Source organism: Silene latifolia, chromosome 3, assembly GCF_048544455.1.
Source record: "Silene latifolia isolate original U9 population chromosome 3, ASM4854445v1, whole genome shotgun sequence".
NCBI classification, from domain to species: Eukaryota; Viridiplantae; Streptophyta; class Magnoliopsida; order Caryophyllales; family Caryophyllaceae; genus Silene; species Silene latifolia.
This window is the reverse complement of record NC_133528.1, coordinates 79,338,650-79,359,674: the sequence shown is the minus strand read 5'-3', so window position 1 is coordinate 79,359,674 and position 21,025 is coordinate 79,338,650. Positions and strand designations below refer to the sequence as shown.

General features: G+C 38.6%; 1 protein-coding gene across 2 annotated transcripts; it reads right to left on the bottom strand.

The window, feature by feature from the left end:
* Nucleotides 1-322: 322 nt before the first annotated feature.
* On the bottom strand, nt 323-14,837 carry LOC141647738 (putative transmembrane GTPase FZO-like, chloroplastic). Of its 2 annotated transcripts, none has more exons than XM_074456047.1 (11): nt 14,188-14,837; nt 12,555-13,108; nt 12,385-12,453; nt 10,217-10,414; nt 6,717-6,848; nt 4,650-4,736; nt 3,752-4,189; nt 3,023-3,190; nt 2,542-2,772; nt 2,092-2,207; nt 323-787 (listed from the first exon to the last, which is right to left on the bottom strand). In XM_074456047.1, exons 1-11 carry the CDS (start codon nt 14,663-14,665, stop codon nt 505-507), a joined length of 2,754 nt encoding a protein of 917 aa, XP_074312148.1. In that variant the 5' UTR covers nt 14,666-14,837; the 3' UTR covers nt 323-504. The 2 variants fall into 2 exon arrangements, with proteins under 2 accessions (XP_074312148.1, XP_074312147.1); XM_074456046.1 differs by having other exon boundaries at nt 3,752-4,222; nt 14,188-14,834.
* Between the last annotated feature and the right edge of the window lie 6,188 nt (nt 14,838-21,025).

Genomic DNA, 21,025 nt, shown 5'->3' with positions numbered 1-21,025 from the left:
GCAACCGATAGACCACCTTCGCCTGCTCTATTTATTAAAAGAGGGAAAAAGGTGTTACAGAGATACCACATATAGTGTTGACAACAATCACCACAAACAAGTCAAATTTGTTTAATAGATAGATAAGAGCGATTAGCAACAAGTATAAGATACACCGTAACAAAGAATCTGAGAAAGATAAAATAAACTTCACTGCCATTATTCCAGTCTATTTTTTAGTATCAAAAACTGCATACAAGATTCTGATGCATTGGTGCAAAGCACTCAAAAATGACATGCGTGTGGAAGTAAAGATTCCGAAAAGCGGGACATAACTTTGGTATGCTCGAAAATCACAGGGCTCAGCCCTACTACTATTACGTTTCAATCAGGACATATAATTGTGTCAGAGATAATATATGACATTCACTATATTATTCACAAAAAAAGAAAAAAAAAAACGTAAGAGTTTGGAGTTCACGAATCACTTACAAGAAACTGAGGTTTCAACTACAGTCGTCTGTTTTAGGATAAATGCAAATTTTGAAGTTCAACCTGTAAAGTTTTCAGTTTCTTCTCAATATCTGTAAGTTGTTCTTGAGTATCCAATAACCGGTCTAATCTTTGTTGCGCCGCCTCCTCGAAGGGTTTGCCAATCTCTGAAACCGAGTATTCTAAACTCTTAATTGTGGAGAGGAGATCCTTTTGCATAGCTTCTTCAATTTCTTGTCCTGCCTCATTTGCAATGCTCTTTACCTTGTTAACCACCATTTGTTTACGAGCTGGGAAGCTTGAAATCGCCAACAAACTGCAGAACAATGAGGAGGATTAGTCACAGCTGCACAAACGAGCGGGGTATATTCCAAGCTTTTAGAAGAGCACAAACACCAATGTCGAATGGTTTACATAAAATTTATTGCAAAATCAAGAGTTCCTTTCTTAAGACACCTTTGTTTGTCAAACGAGTCTCCAGGCAAGTACAAATGTACAATACAGGACAAGACAGGGATTCACACCTGAGATCCATTATCCAGGACCTCTGTCTTAACCATTAAGTTAAGACCTCTTACGTTATTTTTAGAAACACCCTATAGAAAGTAGATGTCTTAAAAGGTTATTTTTAGGGATAGTTCAGTAAATAACAAGCAGTTTTACAATAGTTTAGTGCAAAACCACCGTACAAAAGCTTTCGGGGAAACAAAGTAAGCCCAACATCTTTACCACAATAAGTGGCACTAACTTCAAAGACAATAGGATGGTAATATAGTGCTTCAAAATGGGCCGCCAGTCACCAAATACATCCATAATCTCCAGACAGTTGGAAATATAGTCCCTTGGTCCAAATCATTTGTTTTATCTTTTTTATTCTTTGTGAGGGATATTTTAATCGGAGGTAAACAAATGATTCCTGACACAAGGAGTCATATTAATGCTTTCTTCATAAAGTTGGTTAACTATTTAGCACTTATCTTTATGGAACTGAAAACAGGTCCTGTTTTAACTCAAACATAAATCAGTACTGATTGCATTGCAGCTTTAAATAGGCAAATAGGCAATAGCACAATTGGCTTATATAGAAGACAGGTACTGCCACAACAAATCAAAAGAAAAATACAAAAAAACTGGTATTAAAAATCTCGATGCTCAACAGTAAACACCAAAGAAATTTCAAAAGGAATTGTGTTAGACAAATGTGCTGGGTGGATAGACTATGCTATTACTATGAAGTGTGGTCGCAGCTGACAGCATGCACATGGATAGCTGGGACAAGCCGGCTTGATTCTTGAACTCCAACTAGAGTTGGTTTGTGGCTTTCCATCAAATATTTCAAACACATGTACAGAGAAAACCTAATTTCATCACCATACGAATATAATCAGCTAGCAAACATGGCTATATGTACAAATGACCATTTAAACCACAACCATCCACCACCACTCCTCCCTTGCTCTCAGGCTGAAAGATGACCTCGGAGACTTGAATGGTTTTTTAGACTGGTTCTTATGTTTTGCTCATTGTTTTGTTGTTTCTGCCCTACTTTTAAAACACAAGAAAATAAATAAATAAACAATTTGTACAAAGCAAAAAAAAAAGTCTGAAAAGATGTATCACCCTCCAGCAGAACAAAGCCCAAGTGCAAGAAGGTCTTCTAATGTACTGGGTAGTACTGATGTGAGAAGTGATGCAGATAATCCAGCAGCCCCTAGACCTCCAAAAGCTCCAAGAAACTGCAGAAATAAAAATATCAAATAGATCCAGAGTAACACAGAATAAACTTCTTATTTTGATTCGAAATGAAGCAAAGTGGCTCACTAATGTATCCACTCAACTCAAATTGCAGCATACAAGTCAGTCAATAACATTCATCAAATGCCCCAACACCCCCCACCCGACCCAAACCCCCATCGTACTCAGCCATAAGCAGAAACTTTACAGGCATTAGGAGAAAGTGGTGCGGGTTGTTGTGATAAGGGAGATTCACATAGTATGGAGAAAGCAGGTCTAATCCCACATAGAAAAGCTAGTGGATAATAACACAAGACACGAAGACAGTAAACTCACCACTTGACGAATTTCTTGGTCAAACAATCTCGAGGCAGTAGTTCCACTAAACTTCTCTATTGACTTTATGCTCTGCCAATCATCTTCTTTGAGTGGATACTTGATGGTATACTCCGTCTGCTTCAGTGAGTCAACAACCGAAGGCCATCTTCTCTCAAGTGTTTCCTTGTAACGTGCAACTTCCTCAGAATATTTCTCTTTTAACCAGGCAGTATAATCCACAAGGAGCCTCTGTTAACGAAATCAGATTCAACAAGAATATCCAAGACTTAGTATTGAAATAATAAGAAATGATGCAAGGCTGGCAACAGTAGAGAACGAATAAAAGGACAAACTCTACAAATATAAAGACAGTAAATATGGCACAAGCCAATGACGTCAAAGACATGGCACAGCTGGGCAAAAAAATTCAAAACAGTAGATTTTTCATAGCCAAAATTAATATAATGTAATGCATATCAGTAAATAAGAATCTTCTTACATGAGCATCAGACAAAGCGGGACTAACTATGTCATCATGAACACTCTGGGTGGCAGGAACAAGAGCAGATTTATCTCCTTTAGAAATCAATGAAAAGGCAAGATCCAGATTGGAAAGTTGTAGAGTAGACTCCACAAGCTTGACGACACGCAGTTTTGTATTCTCAACCTGCAGTCACAAAAAGATATAAACACCCAATAGAATTATGGAGGATATATGAACTGACCTGGTTAGAAGTATCATAGTCTTAAATATCTGACGGGACACCAAAACCCGACCAAGTTATCAAGGTTTTGGAGTTTGTTGCGACCACATTTAACCACGTTTTGAGGTGACATTGACCGCATTTACCGAGATTAGGCCGCGTTAACCTATATCGCGACCAAACCCGAGATTTAATACTATGAGCAGTATGCATTAGCATGAATTACCCCATTAGTTCGATCCAGTAAAGCTATGAACTCACTGTTAAGAAAAACTCTAAATAGCTGTCACAGAATGAATTCCACTGCACAAGAGCAGGTGTTTCCAGATGATCAATAAAAACTGCATTAGAGAACTACTTGAAATGCTGCCAGTTACTATTTCACAATAAAAAAAGAAGTGCAGCCATTTGCCTTGATTCCATCATAATCTAGAACCAACGCATATTGAATCTTTGGCTTCGTTGGAAATTAATCTAAAAACGTTAATCATAGTGTGTAACAGAAGTCTTTCAGGAACTCGTACCAGTGAGGAAATTTGTCGCTTCCAAGAGAAGCACTCACTATCCATCCTAAGTGCATAATCCTGAACGGTGCCCATTAACTCCTTCACAGACATCAGATCCTTCTTCGCATACCGACAATCCTGAGTCACTAGTGTTTGGCAGGAGAAAAGTAAACGCTCTGCAATTCCTATTGGTGTTTCTAGCTTGATTTTCATTCTTTCCAGGCCAGCAGTTGTTGAACGATCTAAGAACCCATTTAAGAAATTCTCAAATTCAATAAAACCCTGAGTGGTTGAATAAGCTTGGGACACCAACAAATCCCGGTAATCTGTACCAGCAACAGTTGCCGCAAGTTTTGCATCAAGAGCAGACCGTGCAGAGATGGGGAAAAGTTTTACATCTTCCACATTGAGCAACTTCTGTACATTTTCTCTGACAAAGGTAATGGCTTCATCGAGCTGCATCAACCACCAATTAGGGATATGATAACACTGAAAAGAAATATGAGAAAGCAAGAGCAAGAGTGTTCAATGCAGCAGCCGAGTGTGAATGGGAGTCCTGAACTAAAAAATATAATCCTACGTATTAAATATTAACAATATAACATTTGTCATCAAAAAACCTTTCACAATCCCAAAACTATATTGTCAAAGTGTCATCTTATAGACACCACTTAAAGTGAATGGGTAGAACATTTAAAACAGAGAAAGTGTAAATTTGATATGCCAGAGACTTGGAGATCCCAACTTGGCATTTTCTAACTATGTTTGTTGTTCCTTTTCAGGGATCATTAACTGCAGGCAGGTCATCAAGTTGCTCCTAGTATAGTGTCATCTCCGATTCTCCTCTAATATAATTTCTCAGTGGCTATAGCTTTAAGGTTTGAAAAAACATAGAATATAAAAGTTGAAACTGTACCTCACTGGAGTTCCTGTACATGTCAGCCTTGTTCAACAAGAACACGACTTTTTTCTTCCATTGTTGCGTGTAACGAAGAAATGCAACCTGAAATACATTTATTAGACTGAATAAGGCTAGCTTCAAATAATTCTTGACAGCACTAGATCATTAGAAAAGCGACTATAGTAGAGAGAAGTAGAGAACCCATTGGCAGCGTTGGATATTACCTAACTAAACCAGCAGCACATATCAAATACTACCAATGTCATTATCATTCATCATCATTATAAATATAGAGCCCAAACAGAGGCCCCTGCTCAAAGAGGGTAAGGGGCGTCAAAAATATGCAATCATTTCCAATAACAAAGAGGCTGTTCATAATTGACCCATAACCGGAAACGTAACAAACATCGACTAAATCATGAATGAAGCAGCACATATCTACTACCGTCGTACACACCCGTGATATTTTGATGTCTATTGAATGTTGACTATTCTAAAAGAGAAACTCGTTAGCTGATGGCCAGAGGTTATGTAAAGTTTTAACTATGACCAAACTCAATTCTGTGTTTCTTTAAAGTTTCCCAGGTGTGTACGACACAGAAATTTTATCTGTCTACTACATCCCCCATTATATTTATAATGTAGATGTTTATTGCTGAAATCATATGCATCAAATTTCATTCACCATATAACAAAATAGCCAGATCTGTTTACTAGTCATAAAATAGAAAGAGAAACCAGAAAAACCCAACATTGATAACCCCACTGCTCCATCCAATGCCTTACTCTAACAGCTTCCCAAATTTTCAAAATGCACATCATAAGAATGAATTGGAAGTTTGGAACCATCTTTTTATTTCAAACGGATCTTGTGGCATCAGTGGGAATTGAACCCAAGGAGGTGAAAAATCTCAGCGGGGGGGAACGGGTAACGGTTTGAGGGAAACTCGAAAAAAATTGAAAATTTTTAACTAAAAACTTTGAAATTTTCATCTGCCGGCGAGGGCGAGGGCGAGCGCCCCTGCTAGCCCCCCTAGCTCCACCACTGTGTGGCATTAAGGTAACATTTTTCTGTTTTCATGTGGGTAACCACCTGTACCTTTGCCTCCCTTATCACCACCCTTAAGTCATCAAATACAACACAAGCCAAGTCTTTCTGATAGATTGTATAATATGAAATCCATGGTGTCAGACATATGCTAGTTATGCATAGGATTAGTTATAAGAAAGCTTAAAAAATAGGAATCAGTAAATTTTTGTCGATTTAAGTAAAAAATTATATCAAGAAAGCGAGAGAAAGATGAGGACAGAAAGAAGGACAAGATATCCTCAACGCAGAAGGGGTTACACATTACAGGACCACTAATACACATATTTAACCTTACTTTAAAACCCCTTCATCATAGCTAATCCCCAATTTCGAATTATGTAATTCCCTAGTCCTATTTTTTGTACCAGGAGTAAGTCTGTGTAGCAGCCAGTCTAAATACCTTCCCTGTTAGATCACCTACTCATTTTGCTCCTTTGACACTAAGAGTTCACAATAGACAGTATCCCATCCACTTTAGCGGGTTCATGTGTAACCTTTACCTTAGAAGAAACAATAGTAACATTAGCATCCACCCCTTTCATAATTTGAAAATTTGTCCATAACATGGCTCGGATTTAGACAGACATCCAAATCTTTGTGAAACATCTTCGGTTATTTCAATTTTCAAATTTGTTGGTGTGCCAACCAAGTGTGAAAACTAGTACTTTTGTCATTCACCGTGTTCTTGTCACACCTATCGAGCATGCTCCTAGGTGAAACATTAATCGGGGTTTTATGAAATGAATATTTGTGTAGTAGACTAGCAAAGCATGCATTCACAATTTCACATTAAAGGAGATCAGGGGAAAAATGGGGAACATATATATCAACATTGCACTTTCAAAGCTATAAATAGCCTTTTCAAACAAAAGATGTATTAAGCTCAAACCAAATGTTCGAACATTGCTGAATGAAAGACTCAGCTTCAAAATAGCCCATGTCATGAGAGAACAATAAGATAGTGAGCAAGTAGGATAAGAATCAAGCCACACCTCACTCTCAGTTAAGGGGCGATCAGCAGAAAGGACAAAAAGAAGCAAATCTGCTCGAGGTACAAATTCCTCCGTGAGACGCTGTTGCCTTTGCAAAATGACATTAGTTCCAGGAGTATCAACAACAATCATCTGTTTGACAATGTCAAACAATTGAAAAAAAATATAGTTAAGAGTAAGCTCACGTGAAGATTTTTAACTAGCGTTAGCATTGAAAAAATGCATTGACATCACATATCACTTGAGCACAATCAAAGCTCGTAGACCTAATAAAAGACCACAGAAGAAGCTCAGGTTCAGTCTTTGGGAGAAGAAAGGTTTGTCATCTTTATGGACATTTTTATCATATTGAATCCAGTTTTCTACAAGAAATCTAACATGAATTTGAATTTGAACAACAAATAGCGCATGCCTAATGTAAGGGTAAATGCCATAGAAAACTAAGCTTCTTTTAAGAAATACCCGAACATGAAAAAGGTCAATAGAGTACAAGGTTGGACTAATTTCATAAGCTAACTGAAGAAACGAATAAAAAGTGGAGATACTGGAAAACAGAGAGGGTCTTAATAATGGTAAGGCTAGCCTAATAACATAATCAACTCACAAAAAAGGTGAATGTATAAATTTAGAGGATCAGGATAATGAACAAAGTAAAAAATATGAAAAACATGTGAAAATGGGAGGTCTCCTGGGTATAACAAGATATAATTCACATCACATTAGGTTTTCTCGTACATTCTTAACAACTTGGTATTGTACATTTACTATAGACCCGGACTGCTGGGCCAAAATAAAGACTCGTGAAAGGCAAAGAAGAAATAAGTTTACTTTATTCTGTGACTAACCCTTAAACACCCCTGCTTGAGCTGTTTCTTATGGAGCTCAAACCATCCAACAGATCATTCTAACACTAACAACGCGTGACAAGCATGGTTTTAAATCGCGGTATCCATCGCAATCCCGGTGGCGGAAACAGTGTCGCGGAATCGTCCTCGACTCGGTCGTCGCACTCCGAGTCGCGATTATTGCGGCGATATTTATTTTAGAAGCTTTTGTAGATATAATATCATCTATTGGCTGTCTTGTGTAATATTAAGAGTAATTTTATTTAGAATAATAAATTTGAGCAATGATATACAAGTTTTAAGGCTTTTCATTACGAAATTTGATCGGTACAAGTTATAACTCGTTCATCTCGGGTTCATCCCGCACCGTATCAAGCCGAGTTGGCCGATACACGTCATAAATCGGTCGTCTCGGCCGATATTTTCCTATTTTTAATTTACCCGATACATCTCGAGATATCTTGTATCAGCTGTCTCTGATACCGATACATCTCGAGCGATACGATACTTCTCGGCCGAGATTTTAAACCATGGATACAAGGCACAACCAAAGTTCACCACGCAAACTAAAGATTAATTACAAGGTAGCTTTACGCGAGACTGGAAACTCAGTTGTAACACCCATTGAGACCACAAAATATGAGATGAATGTAATGATGAACTTAGTCAATCTTTTGTCATCGACACACTCTCAAGTTTTGGGACAACAATAGCAAGATTTACAATCCGGGAAAGAGAAGCCGCTAAAGTTACAATGTGGAACAAGGATTTCTCAAAGGTACAAACCTATCAAACATAGTTGCTTGAATCAAACTTGAATATAACTTAGTTGTAGCATCGATACCAGCGTAAAACATCAATCTCCAATTCTCCAAATCCTTTTCTAAACTAAATAATCACAAATATTCTATTGCTTGGTAAGCTTCCAGAGGTAGATTGAACTTTTTGTATTTGTCACCAAGGACAAAAGTATTTGTATACATAACGAGAAGCACGACAAGCCTTTTACATTCACAAAGAACTTGGAAAAGACAGGAATGGTACATCACCTATAGGGACAGGGAAGACTATAGTGACTACGCTCACTAGTTCTTTACATTTGTTCGAAAATCGAAATTCCTCTTGTTAAAAAAAATGTGGGGTACTATTCTAAGGCAAGATAAATCCTTCTTTATCTCTTCGCAACTTTGAAGAAAGATATTCACACACTCACAGAGCCAGACCTAAGTTTGAGGTTTCTTCATAATCCCAAATAGTCACACACACACACACACACACACACACACACCTTGAAGAAAGATAGTCACACACTCACACTGATGCGGGAGCACTTGAAGAAAATGAAAATGAAGTCTTGATTAGTCGAAATGTAACTCACATTTATGAAGGTTTCAAAATGGGCTCAAGTGTCGTGAATATGATAATATGGAGAAGCAATGGAGACGGGTTGGAGTCGGTTTATCCAACACGCAAACCGAGGGCTGTCAAGGTCGGTCGGTTTCCTAATTTCTGTTTTCCTTATTCTAGTTAATAAATTTAAGGTAGTGTTGTTATTTCCTTATTGTTTCTTTCCTAATCTTATCAAGGTTGTAATAAGGCAATTTTGCCATCATAAAGGTCGAATTTCCTAGTCGGTTTAGGCGTGTTGTTTAGGGAAGTTTAAGGAGTTATGTGTCGGTCTATTTAGTATAAATAGAGGTCATTGTAATCAGTTTTAGGCATCCAAGTTTCAGATTTAATACAAGAGTTTCTTGTTGTGTGCTTATTGCTTGCGAGTTATAAGTTTCTTATTTCTTTCTTGCGAGGGAGAGATTTGAGTGTGAGTCAATCCTTGCGAGGTGAGAGTCATACAACCCAGTCGTGTTTGAGTCCGAGTTCCTTGCGAGGGAGGAGAGTTTATTCACGTCATATCCTTTGAATTTTCGTTCAAATGTCATACAAAAACCAAAAATAAACACTTTAATTCCGCTGCGTATATTATTCCTTAAAACCGAGTAGTTTTACATCACACACACCCTTTGTCGGTAAAAAAATGTGGAGTACTATTCTAAGGCAAGATAAATCCTTCTTTATCTCTTCGCAACCTTGAAGAAAGATAGTCACACACTCACCAAGCCAGAGTGCTAGACCTAAGTTTGAGGTTTCTTCATAATCCCAAATATAGTCACACACTCACCTTGAAGAAAGATAGTCCCAAATATAGTCACACCCCCCCCCCCCCCCCCCGTGACGGATACACAAGAATGGATTCATACTGACCATATATTTCTGCTACAGACCTAGAAAACTCACTAAATGACAACTCAAGTTACTCTCCCTTTGAAGAAACAAATTAGCTTAATCTTGGAACAACATTGGAGATGAGTTCAGATGGACCTATAATAGGACCGTGCATGGATTTAAGATTCTTTTGTGAGAGACTGAGAGTTTAAGGTTATGCGCAGAGTTTGAGATTCCAACTTGAAAACTCAACCCCAGAGAATTAACACTCACCCTATCCTACCTAAAGGCCATCTTACCAAATATACACTTCCCAATCCTATTATCCTACTAAAAATAGTATTCAGTTAATTTCATGATAATCACCCTAACAAAATAAACACTAATGCAATTATTTATGTACATGGCTATCACCAATATAACGAGTAGACTTACCTTCTTCAGAATTTTGGAAGGTAGATAGCAAATATATCGACCGTCAGGATCCCGTTCAAAAGATTGCTGCTGCTGAGTACCAACTTCGGTATACCTCAAGAATGTAATCTCATTGGTAGTGGGGACCACACCATCTTTAAGGAATTTTCCACCGAGAAGTGCGTTAATGAATGTTGATTTTCCCGAGTTAAATTCACCCTGAAAATAACATAAATACATGAAATTGAGTAGCTGGCCAACAAATTCAAATTCTGGTGTATGCTACGAGGCACATTCATTAGACAAGTCTCATTAATTAAACTATCTTCATCAACATCAACGTACAATCCTATTGAACTCTTCCAACAGAGGTAATAATTGAATGAAGATAAACAGAGGAGGTTAGAAAGTAAAACACAGATATATATTCCTCTACTGAGACTTTTTTTGAAAGATGAATGTAGGGGTATAAATCAGGTACTAAAACATATTTAAGAAATTGGTGTCATACTGTCATCGGTTATTATGATAGTTTCAATGGTATTTTCCTGAAAAAGTGAAATATTTAGAGGTAAGTCAGGTAACCTATTACAATCAATTCCTACTATTGCCAGAAACTCAGTTTTATACGGAGTAGTACTCTCTCTCTCTCTCTCATTTAGTGGTCTTCGACCCAAGTACCCAACCCAGCTGGCCAACTTCACCTTACAATTAAGACCAGCCCTTATGTCAGTCAATTACTATGTTCATTGCATGTAAGCCTGCCATAAAGTGGCACTAGCTAATCCACAAAAGCAACTCAATAGCTCCAGTTGAAACACTGGCACTTTACTGCACAACGGAAATATGAATTGCTTCATCTCAGCTACATCGATATCTACAATCCTAGCTATGTCTTAGGAAGCCGAGAGCATGATGGCTAAATGGTAAACAATGCAACAAACTTAAGAAAACAAACCCTTGCATGTTGCGCTAATGCATGTGGCTTAATCATTTCAATTATAGGAAGCCGTTGTGGTTAGACAGAAAATTTTGAGGCAACTGACCAGTTTCCCAATTTAAAAAAAATCAGTACAGGCCTGATTCAACTTTCAAAGCCAAAGAGACAGCAAATCTAGTTCACTTGTTAAAATGTCATATCAACATTATTGCTCCATATTTTAGCAAGTTTCATATTCATCATGTTATTCATCACAAACCCCTCTGCGATGACATTACATAGGTAAGGCCACACACATCCGGTTTGAATCACAATTTACCCACATCTACTTGGGCCATTCTGTGCCCTCCTCCCTTCATCTTACCACTCTTTTAAGGCTCCTTATAACATGTCTTTCACTCAATGTCTATCACACACGCCTTATCTGGCAAGTTGTCTACTATCTTTCAATAGGATCAATTACTACCTTTTACTTAATTATCTCGTTCTTAAATCAATCCTTCCGTAGGGCCTGTTAGAACATGCAAACGGGTCGGGCCACCCAAACGGAGGAGGGACGGACCACATGTCAAACACAAGGGAGGTTCCATCTCCATCCTAAAACCAATTGGCTATAGGAGGAGTAGACCCTTGGTTATAAAGTAGTAGAATCTCTCTTTCTCCAACAATGTGGGACACTCACAAGTGGGTTTATATTCCAAGAGGCCCAACATGCAAAGTAGCACATGAATATTCTCCAGGTTCAGTTTATGGCGATGAGTTCTCCATCTACCAATGTTACACACAAATAGCAAAATACGAAATAGCATCAAAAAATCCTCCTCCAATTTTTCAGTTCAAACCCCTTGATTGATCGTATGAGTCTATCTTTATCCAACTTTGCCATCTAAGATGAGCATATTAGAATACCCATGTCTCTGTCCAGCGTAAATGGGTATAGCTTTACCATTCTAAGTGAGCAAGATAGAACATCTAGCTTGACGCATCTACTGCTGCAATGTTTATATAACAATCCAGAATCCAGATACTCAGTTTTATTAAACATGTTCAACCGAAAACCCTGAGATTCCAAAGTTTAACACCACATATCTAGGTGCATTATGGCTACATTTGATTGAGAGGAGAGGTGCCAAAACTACATCATCTTATTAATGTGCCAACAGGTAGTAAAAAATTTCATTGAAAATCAGAGCTAATACCAATCTTATCGTTGGAATCAGAATTTTGTTGAAGTTCAGCACACAATTACCACTATGACCAGCAGAAATGGCTCATCGAGTTGAGAAATAGCATCATTGAGAAGTGAAATTTCCTCCATCTACATCAAAAATGGTCATTGGTCAGGTGTAGCGGCCAAAGCTAAAAGCAATTCGAGCAAGTATTAAGTCAACTTAAACAATGTTAGCAAGAAATGATCACCAGTGGTGCCGCCTTCTCTATAATATTAGCTGCTGCAACTAACACACGTCTCTCCTTCTTTATGAATTGGGCTTCACTATCCTCTAATTTGACAGAACTGTCAAATCCTAAATTGCCACCTAAACCATTTGTGGTATTCAACAGGTTCATCTTACTGAAGTTTGTGATTTCTTTGGGGCTTCTGTTGTTAACTGCTGGTATATTGTATACCAACTTACCAAGAAGATCACCATTAGACATAAGTTCCTCCAATGTAGTGACAACACCACTTGCACCAGGCATAATTTTCATCGGAACTTCATTGAAGAATCCGTCATTCTTAATAAATGAGCTTTGATAAAAGACTGGGATCTCAATCTTTTGATTGATAGACTCCCTCAAGATATCAGTATGTTCTTCCACAGGAGAACTAAAAATAAGGAAATCAGCACCTTCAGAATCACAAGCAAAGATTGCGGCATTAACTGTTTGCACCATTTTCCCTATCACGGGAAGGTATACTGACTCAGATTTTGAACCCATCAAGGTATTCCTTGCCACAATTGGAGGAAGACCTATATGTATAGAAGCAGTATCAGCCTTATAGTGGAAAATAAAAAGGTGAAATACAAATGTTAGATAAAGCGTATTAATCATGCAAAGGCAGATTACTTTTTGGTTGTCTCCAATGGCAGGATAAATTCTACAGTTGGCAAAGAGTACTTGAACTTCCACATATTGCATAAGATAATAAAACTACAAGGGTGTGTTTGGATACCAAAATAGGAGGGAAACGGAGGGGAGGGGGAAGGAGGGAAGGGAAAGGGAGGGGAAATGGGGAGTGGACATTTGGATACAATTTCCCTCCAAATTTTTCCAATTGCGGAGAGATTTTAATTTGCCTTGAAGGAGGGAAAATGGATCCCTCCCAATCCCTCCCCCTCCATTTCCCTGCACCCTTATTTGCTATCCAAATACCCTCCCTTTCCTTTCCCTCCAAATCCCTCCATCCAAACACACCGCATAATACTCCGAAATTTTCACTTCATAAACAACGAATATTTTCATTTGGTGAGAAGGCTCAGGTGTTTTGCCTTATTACTAGAATGTGCGCTGATGTTGAATTTCGTCCAAGTAGGGAGCAGTGACAATACAACAAAAACTCTTTACCGGAATTATTCAACACATTATGCAAAGGATAGTCATACAAGCTGCTCTCAGTAGAAACTTCCAGTAATATCAACACGGTCTGCCTGAGAGAGTTAATAACAATCATCATGCACACACCCATGATGCTTGTTAAAGCACGCTTGTCACATCCTAGAGTATGCCCCAACTAATCTCATATCAGGCTGACTAACACAGCTAAGCTGAGTCCAATTAATTAATAGTAGTTACAAACCAAACCTCTCTGGCTCTCGTAATGAAAGCAACAATGTTGAGTTTGGCATCGGTACATCACAATTCACAATTGAAGAAGCATAACTATTAACTCATGTACACTTGGCAGGCACTAGTACTGTAGTAGTCACCTAAACCAGTACCTCTAGTCGATTCACTGGCGGCAGAAATATTAAGGAGGTGATGATAAACAAATGTTACGGAATACGGAGTAACATAGTTGATGATACGCAATTGAGAAAGAAAGAAATACCTTGATCAGATAAAAGGACACCAGTAGCATTAACAGCAGCAGCAATATCAACACGGTCAAGAACAAGCAAGTAAGCCCGGTCTCGAATTAGAGACTTGAGCAAACAAGCAGCCTCATACAATTTGGCACCCCCGCCGCCGTCGCCAATGACGACAATTCCAACCGACTTGACGAGGGCAGCGTCGATAAAGTCCAAGGCTGGGCCAGAATTGAGGAGGACATCGTCAGGGGTGAGTTGTAGTACAATATTGGGGACTCTGATCTCCGGGCGCTTGTAACCTCCTGGGAACAGGGTTCTGGGGGGTTGTGAGGTGGTGGAGTCGAACGCGTCGTTTTGGAGGGAGGTGGGGGTGAAACGACGGGGTGACGGTTTGTGGAATTGAGGGTGAAGGTGAGGGAAAGGGAGGATGGGAAGGTGTGGGGGTGAGAAGGAGAGGGTGGATGGAGGGGAAATGGTGAGGGAGTGGAGTGGTACCATTGAGGTAGAGAGGGAATGGAGAAGGCTGATGGATGAGGTTGGTATGGATGGTAGTAGGTGAATGGGTGGGAAGCCAACAGAGTGGGAGGACTGAGGACACCCTTATCTACTACTGGTTTTAATTTTCACTAGTGGATCGCACAATATTTATTTGGGAGTGCATTTCGACAATGTTTTTGATAAATGGAAAGGCTTCGTATTAGAGCTGAGCATGTGCGGCCATGGGTCCCGCTATTTAAGCGAGCAGTGGCATATAAAACCTTAGGTTTTAAAACGGGTAGAATTGACAACAAAAAAATAGGCCCGCTATATTTAATGGGCGGGTATGGACTAACGAAAAAGCCCATGGGCCGGCCCGCTAGACCCGCTAAAAAAAATATTTTACATTTTATATTTTTTACCTTTAATAATACCACTTTATAAAAAAAAAATATTAATAATAACAAACACTAACTAATTAACATGTAGCCCAAATATAAAAACTAAAAAGCCCAAAAGAAAAGTTGAAACACAAAAATCATAAACCTAAAGTCCTAAACCTAAGTTCATCAGCCGTTTCACCATTTCATCTCCACAACTCCAAATCCTCTTTGTCCCCTTCTCCCAAACCCTAATACACACTAAAAAAATTTATAAAATCAAATGATATAGCAAAATTTGGAACATCGTCATCTATTTATCTCATTATGTAGCCAAGTCCAGCTTTATCTAGCTACATGTCAATTAGTTAGTGTTTGTTATTATTAATCTCATTATGTAGCCACTAGCCAAGTCCAGCTTTATGTAGCTACATGTCAATTTTGGACAAACATGTCATTATGTAGCCAAGTCCAGCTTAAAGAAATTTGCAGCATGCTATTCTTTTGTGTCAAAAACTTTGTCAAACATGTTATCGAACTCCTGATGTATCTCAGTCTGTCTTTTGGATGATTGCTGTACTAGGACAATCGCTTATATTTGTAATGAATTAAACTTTGAAGATCATATTCCCTTGATCCCTTACTCCTACATACAGTAGAAAATTTTGTTGTGTGATTTAGCTTTTTTTTTGTTACCAGGCCCACGAGCCGGCCCGCTACATTTGTTGGGCGGGTACGGGCGGTAGTAGCAGGCCCGCTATAACGGACACGGGCAGCACTAAATAGGCCCGCTGGGCAAATCTTTTAGGTTAGGCCCGGCCCGTGTCCGGCCCAAGCCCGCCGATGCTCAGCTCTACTTCGTATGTTATCCATCCTACCTGCGGCATTCAGCAAGGTGACCGTTATTAAAGTTCGATGTTTCTCCAAAAAAAGTGTGGTAATTAGGGCTGTGTATCGGTTCAAATGGAACTTAATCAGACTGGAATTGGTTTCGATCGAAACCTGAATTGACAAAAATTTCAGACCGGGACAGATTGGATTACAAAAAATTCGGTTCAGCCATAATATGCCCACTTTTTCAAATTCTGATCTGTTGGACCGGATTATAATATATTTTTAAGAAAAAAAAATAAACAATAATTTAGGTCTTTCCGGTCCAAACCGGTCCAGGACCGGAGCGGAAACCGAAATCTTAAGAAATGTTGCACCGGAGACCGAACAAGGATTTTTATTCCGGTCCGGACCAGATTTTGCCACCCATATTGGTAATATTGTCCCACATTAGAAGAATAGTGGGAGAGTTATCACCTTATATATGGTAATGCTTTATCTAGTGTTAACTAGACTATAGTCTCCACGCGTGCGTCGTCGGGCCGATTTTGCTGCTGGTCCAAATATTTTGCCTCAGATACTAGCCGTTGTGAATATTACACAATAATTATCTCCTCTTTATTTCCGATTTTATTACAATTCATTGCCGTGTTTATGACAATTAAACCGGCTGCTTTTTTGGTCTCCTTTTTTTTACCGTTACACTACTTTGCTCCTATAAATTAGTCCATCATCATTATTTTATCACAAAAACACACAAAAATTACAAAGTACATCTCTTATCTTCTATTCTATATTTGGACCATTTCTCACTTTCGTCTTTTGTTGTGCAGCAAAGTGCGGAAGGAGGCGTTAACCCTAGAGTCGGTGACCAATGAGCATCTATGTAGTGTCTAACTGACTTACGACAGTGTTCTTACACGATGTTTCAATTTAATTGGTCAAATAAGTTCATATTTCCTACAATTTAAGTCAGTTATCCGAGTTTATTTTTTTTATCTTGTTATTATTTCTTTTTTTTCGTTTGATTTTGAACTATGACAACTCCAACTGGAAATTCTGATAATTCTAATGCCAGTCATCAAATTGCTACCACCACTCCTAAGTCCTAACAACCCCGTTACCCACTTCACTATGCCAGCTGTTCCTGACCTTAGTAAGTTGGAACTTGTAGATGTGAAAAATTATAGGAGATGGTCTGAAAAAATCATGTTTTACTTCTAGCAATATGAAATTGATTATGTGATATTTCAAGAACCGCAATCCAATGAGGTGTCTAGTTCGTCTGAAACTATCAAATCTGATAATAAATCTGCAAAAGACAATATGTCTATTAGAGGTGTCATGTTACACTATATGGTGGATACTATTTGATATTTATGGCAAAACTAAGATCGCTAAGGAAATTTGAGATGCCTTAAAGACTAAGTATGGGTCTGATGATTTTAATACTGGGAAGTATGCTGTTGCTAGATGGTTAAAATTTGAGATTGTTGATGGTAAATCGATTATGGATCAAATACATGAATATGAGAATCTGATTTCTGAAATTCTTGGTGAAGGGATGGTGTTGTGCGAGTATATGCACGCTAATTCCTTTATTGAGAAGTTGTCTTCTCCTAGTTGGGATGAGTATAAGAAACATTTGAGGCATAAGAAGAAAGATATGAAATTGTAGGAGCTAATTGGTCATATCAAGATAGAGGATGCTACCTGTAATACCCGGTATACTAAGACTTCTAAAGGACCCTTGGGAATGGTGAGTGAACCCTTAGGCTTAGTGAGAGGCTTAATCGGGAGTAGGGAGGTGAGTACTAGACCGAGTGTGAGCTTAGTGGACCGAGTGTGAGCTTTAGTGAACTGAGTAGGGGGCACTCGGTCGGGTGTACGGACCACTCGACCGAGTGAACTGATTCAACGGGCGTTATAATTTAGAGTCGGGTTTAGAATTCAGCAAACACTTTCATTTTCTTCTTCTCTCTCTAAAACCTGCATCTTTCTAAACCTTCCTTAGCCTCTTTCCATGGAGATTGAACCTAGATTTGAAGACCTTGCACCCTCCCTCACCTCTCTTTGCTGAACTTGTTTTGTAAGTAAAGATTTCACCTTTTCTATTTGATTCTTATTCAAACCCTAGTATTTGGGGGTTTTGTGGGTGTTGTTAATTGGGTAATTATAATTAGGGATTTGGGTTATTAAAGGGTAATAATAGAGGATTTCATTTATTAAAAGTGAAGAGTCTATCGATCCGAAATATTCAAGAGGGAGGGTGAATTGAGTATAAATAAATATGCCCACTTTTTCGATTGTCCGTATCTAGCGTGTTTGTATGCAATCGTTAGCGTGAATTTATTAATTAAATTCAACTAACTCGATTTCACGTGTAATTTAAAGAACTGAAACGAAAAGAAAGAACGCAAAAGACACAAAGGTTTTGAAGTGGTTCTGTTTCACAAGTCGAAACCTACGTCCACTGTTCTCGATTAATTATTTTAGTACCTTTCTACGGATTACAAAATAATCAACCCACTCGTACAACTAACTCTAGTTGTAACTCACTTGAGTATCGTGAAATACTCGACTATCTTACGCTAATAAGAAAGTACTTAATTGCTCTTTGGTGTTCACATAATTGAACGAATAAGAAACAATATTAAGCACTATTATCCTATAACGTTATTTTAGAAATAGTTGTAATATAGAACACGACTTTTTGATGAGTAGTATTTTGGTCGCTTTTTACCCCGCATTTATACCTTGTTCCGACTCGATTTTGCGTGCTTAATTGATTAAAAAGCTCATTTTATTAACTAATTTATAATAATTAGTTTTATTAGTCTAATTGCAAATAAGTGGTTATTATTCGAGAATAGGTACTTGTTTTGTTATATTACATTTTGTAGGAAAACAAAGTCAAGTCGGAATCAAATAAAAGGAAATAGAACAAGTTGGGAATTAGAGAGTCAATTCAGCCAACAATTGTGCCAAAATGACAGTGCTCCATACCCTTGCTTCTCTCGTTGATTTCAGTTTTCAAAGTTTATTAGGAAGTTATATATTATAGCCTATTATTATGCAATTGTATTTCCTAATTAGCAATATTCTAGCCTTGTTTTACGTATCCTGTTATTAGCTTTGTAAACTATTTAAGCCATATTTTGGCTAACCTAATAAATCATTCATTCCCCTCATATCTCCTAATATGGTATCCGAGATTTCCTGTTTCACAAAAAAAACCTAAACCTCCAATCTTCACCACGAAAATCATCAATTCCGGTTCAATGACCGGAGGAATTGGCTCCGATGACTCTCCAAAAATCGATCCTCTTAGCCCCTATTATCTCGGTTCACATGATGTTCCGGGGGCAAAAATCTCCAACGTTGTTTTACGCCGTGATAATTACGACGCGTGGCAACGATCCATGACTTTTTCTCTCAATCTCGTCGAAAATTTGGATTCGTCGATGGGACAATTAAGAAACCCACGACGGCGTTCGATCTTGAAAACTGGGTAGTCGTTAATTGCACGATTATTCAGTGGATACGTAATATGATTGATCCAACTTTGCTTGATAATATTGATTACCCGGATGATGCTTCCGTTTTGTGGTCCGATATCAAAGCACAATATGCAGTAATTGATGGCACTATGATTCATGGGCTAAAAACACAATTGAACAATTGTAAACAGGCGAAAGGCATGGATGTAACATCCTATTTTGGGAAACTGAAGACTCTGTGGGATTCGATTGTTAAACACGAACCGCCCTTTGCTTGTCGATGTGGCAAATGCTAGTGCGGAATCGAGGAAAAAGCAATCCAGCGACAAGATAATGAAAGGTTGCATCAATTTTTTATGGGACTTGATCCCACTCTTTAAGGTAATATCCGATCCTCTCAATTTCAATTGGACCCTTTGCCTTCCCTTACCCGCGCTTACAATCTCGTTCTCCAAGAGGAACGCTTGCGCGCTGAAACTCAACCCAATCCCACTGATGTTGCTATTTTTGCTACTTCGTCTGGTAATACTGATTGGAGAGCGCTCCGTGACAAAGAACGGACTGATAAACTTAAATTTCTCTGCTCTTATTGTGAAACCCGAGGTCATGAGGCCTCCAGATGCTTCTTTAAAACAGGTCGCTTTCCTGAATGGTGGGGTGATAGACCTCACACTATTGCTGAGTACCGTGTTTACAGGGCGCGTTCTGCTGCAACTCGTGGACCTGCTGCGTCTTCTGGTGGATCATCGGGTGGGACTAGTTCGGGCAGCACTTCTAAATCTGCCTCGGACCCCTCTGTTCGTGCCAATGCAGTAGTCACGAGCATCTCTGCCAACTCGCTACTGGATACGGATAGATTAAGTGGTATGTTTGAATGGATTATTGATACAGGTGCCTCTAATCACGTTACTGGATCTTTGTCGTGTTTGGAGAACCAGACCCAAATACTGGGTCGCACAGTTGGTTTACCGAATGGTCAACAAGTTGTGGCTTCCGTAATGGGTTCCGTTTATATTAATGATTTTCTAACACTCCGCAACGTCCTTTATGTTCCAGCTTTAACGTGCAACTTGATATCAGTTTCACAACTTACAATTACCAATATTTTCTCCTTTGAATTTACTAAACATACTTGTCTTATTCAGGACCCTTCTTCGAGGAAGACGATTGGAGCAGGTGAACTAAAGGACGGACTGTTTTGGATTCTTGCGGGGGAGAGGCCATTGACGGTGCATACGGTGACTGGACAAGGGAAATTTGACCTTTGGCATAGGCGTCTTGGGCATCCGTCAGATAAAGTGGTCAAGACTATTCCCTCTTTTAGTAATTTAATTTGCAATAAAGACATTGTTTGTGATGCTTGTCATATGGCCAAACAACATCGTGATAGTTTTACTTCAAACAATAAGCGTGCTTTAGATTTATTTGAATTAATTCATTGCGACCTTTGGGGACCTTATCGTGTTGCTTCCTCTTGTGGCGCAAAATATTTTTTAACTATTGTGGATGATTATTCCCGTGCAACATGGGTCTATTTATTGCTTGAAAAAACTGAGGTTACGGATATGTTCATGAGCTTTATTCATATGGTTCAAACACAATTTACTAAAACCATAAAAAATGTGAGAAGCGATAATGGAACCGAGTTTCATGCTATGGCTGGCTATTTT

Excerpts from the sequence above, each read along its gene's own strand:
- LOC141647738 (XM_074456046.1), bottom strand. The coding sequence starts at position 14,665 with ATGGTACCACTCCACTCCCTCACCATTTCCCCTCCATCCACCCTCTCC. Across the intron at positions 10,415-12,384 it reads CATTTCTGCTGGTCATAGTG|GGTGAATTTAACTCGGGAAA; the intron begins GTAATTGTGTGC and ends TGTTATTTTCAG. Across the intron at positions 3,191-3,751 it reads AGCGACAAATTTCCTCACTG|GTTGAGAATACAAAACTGCG; the intron begins GTACGAGTTCCT and ends TTGTGACTGCAG.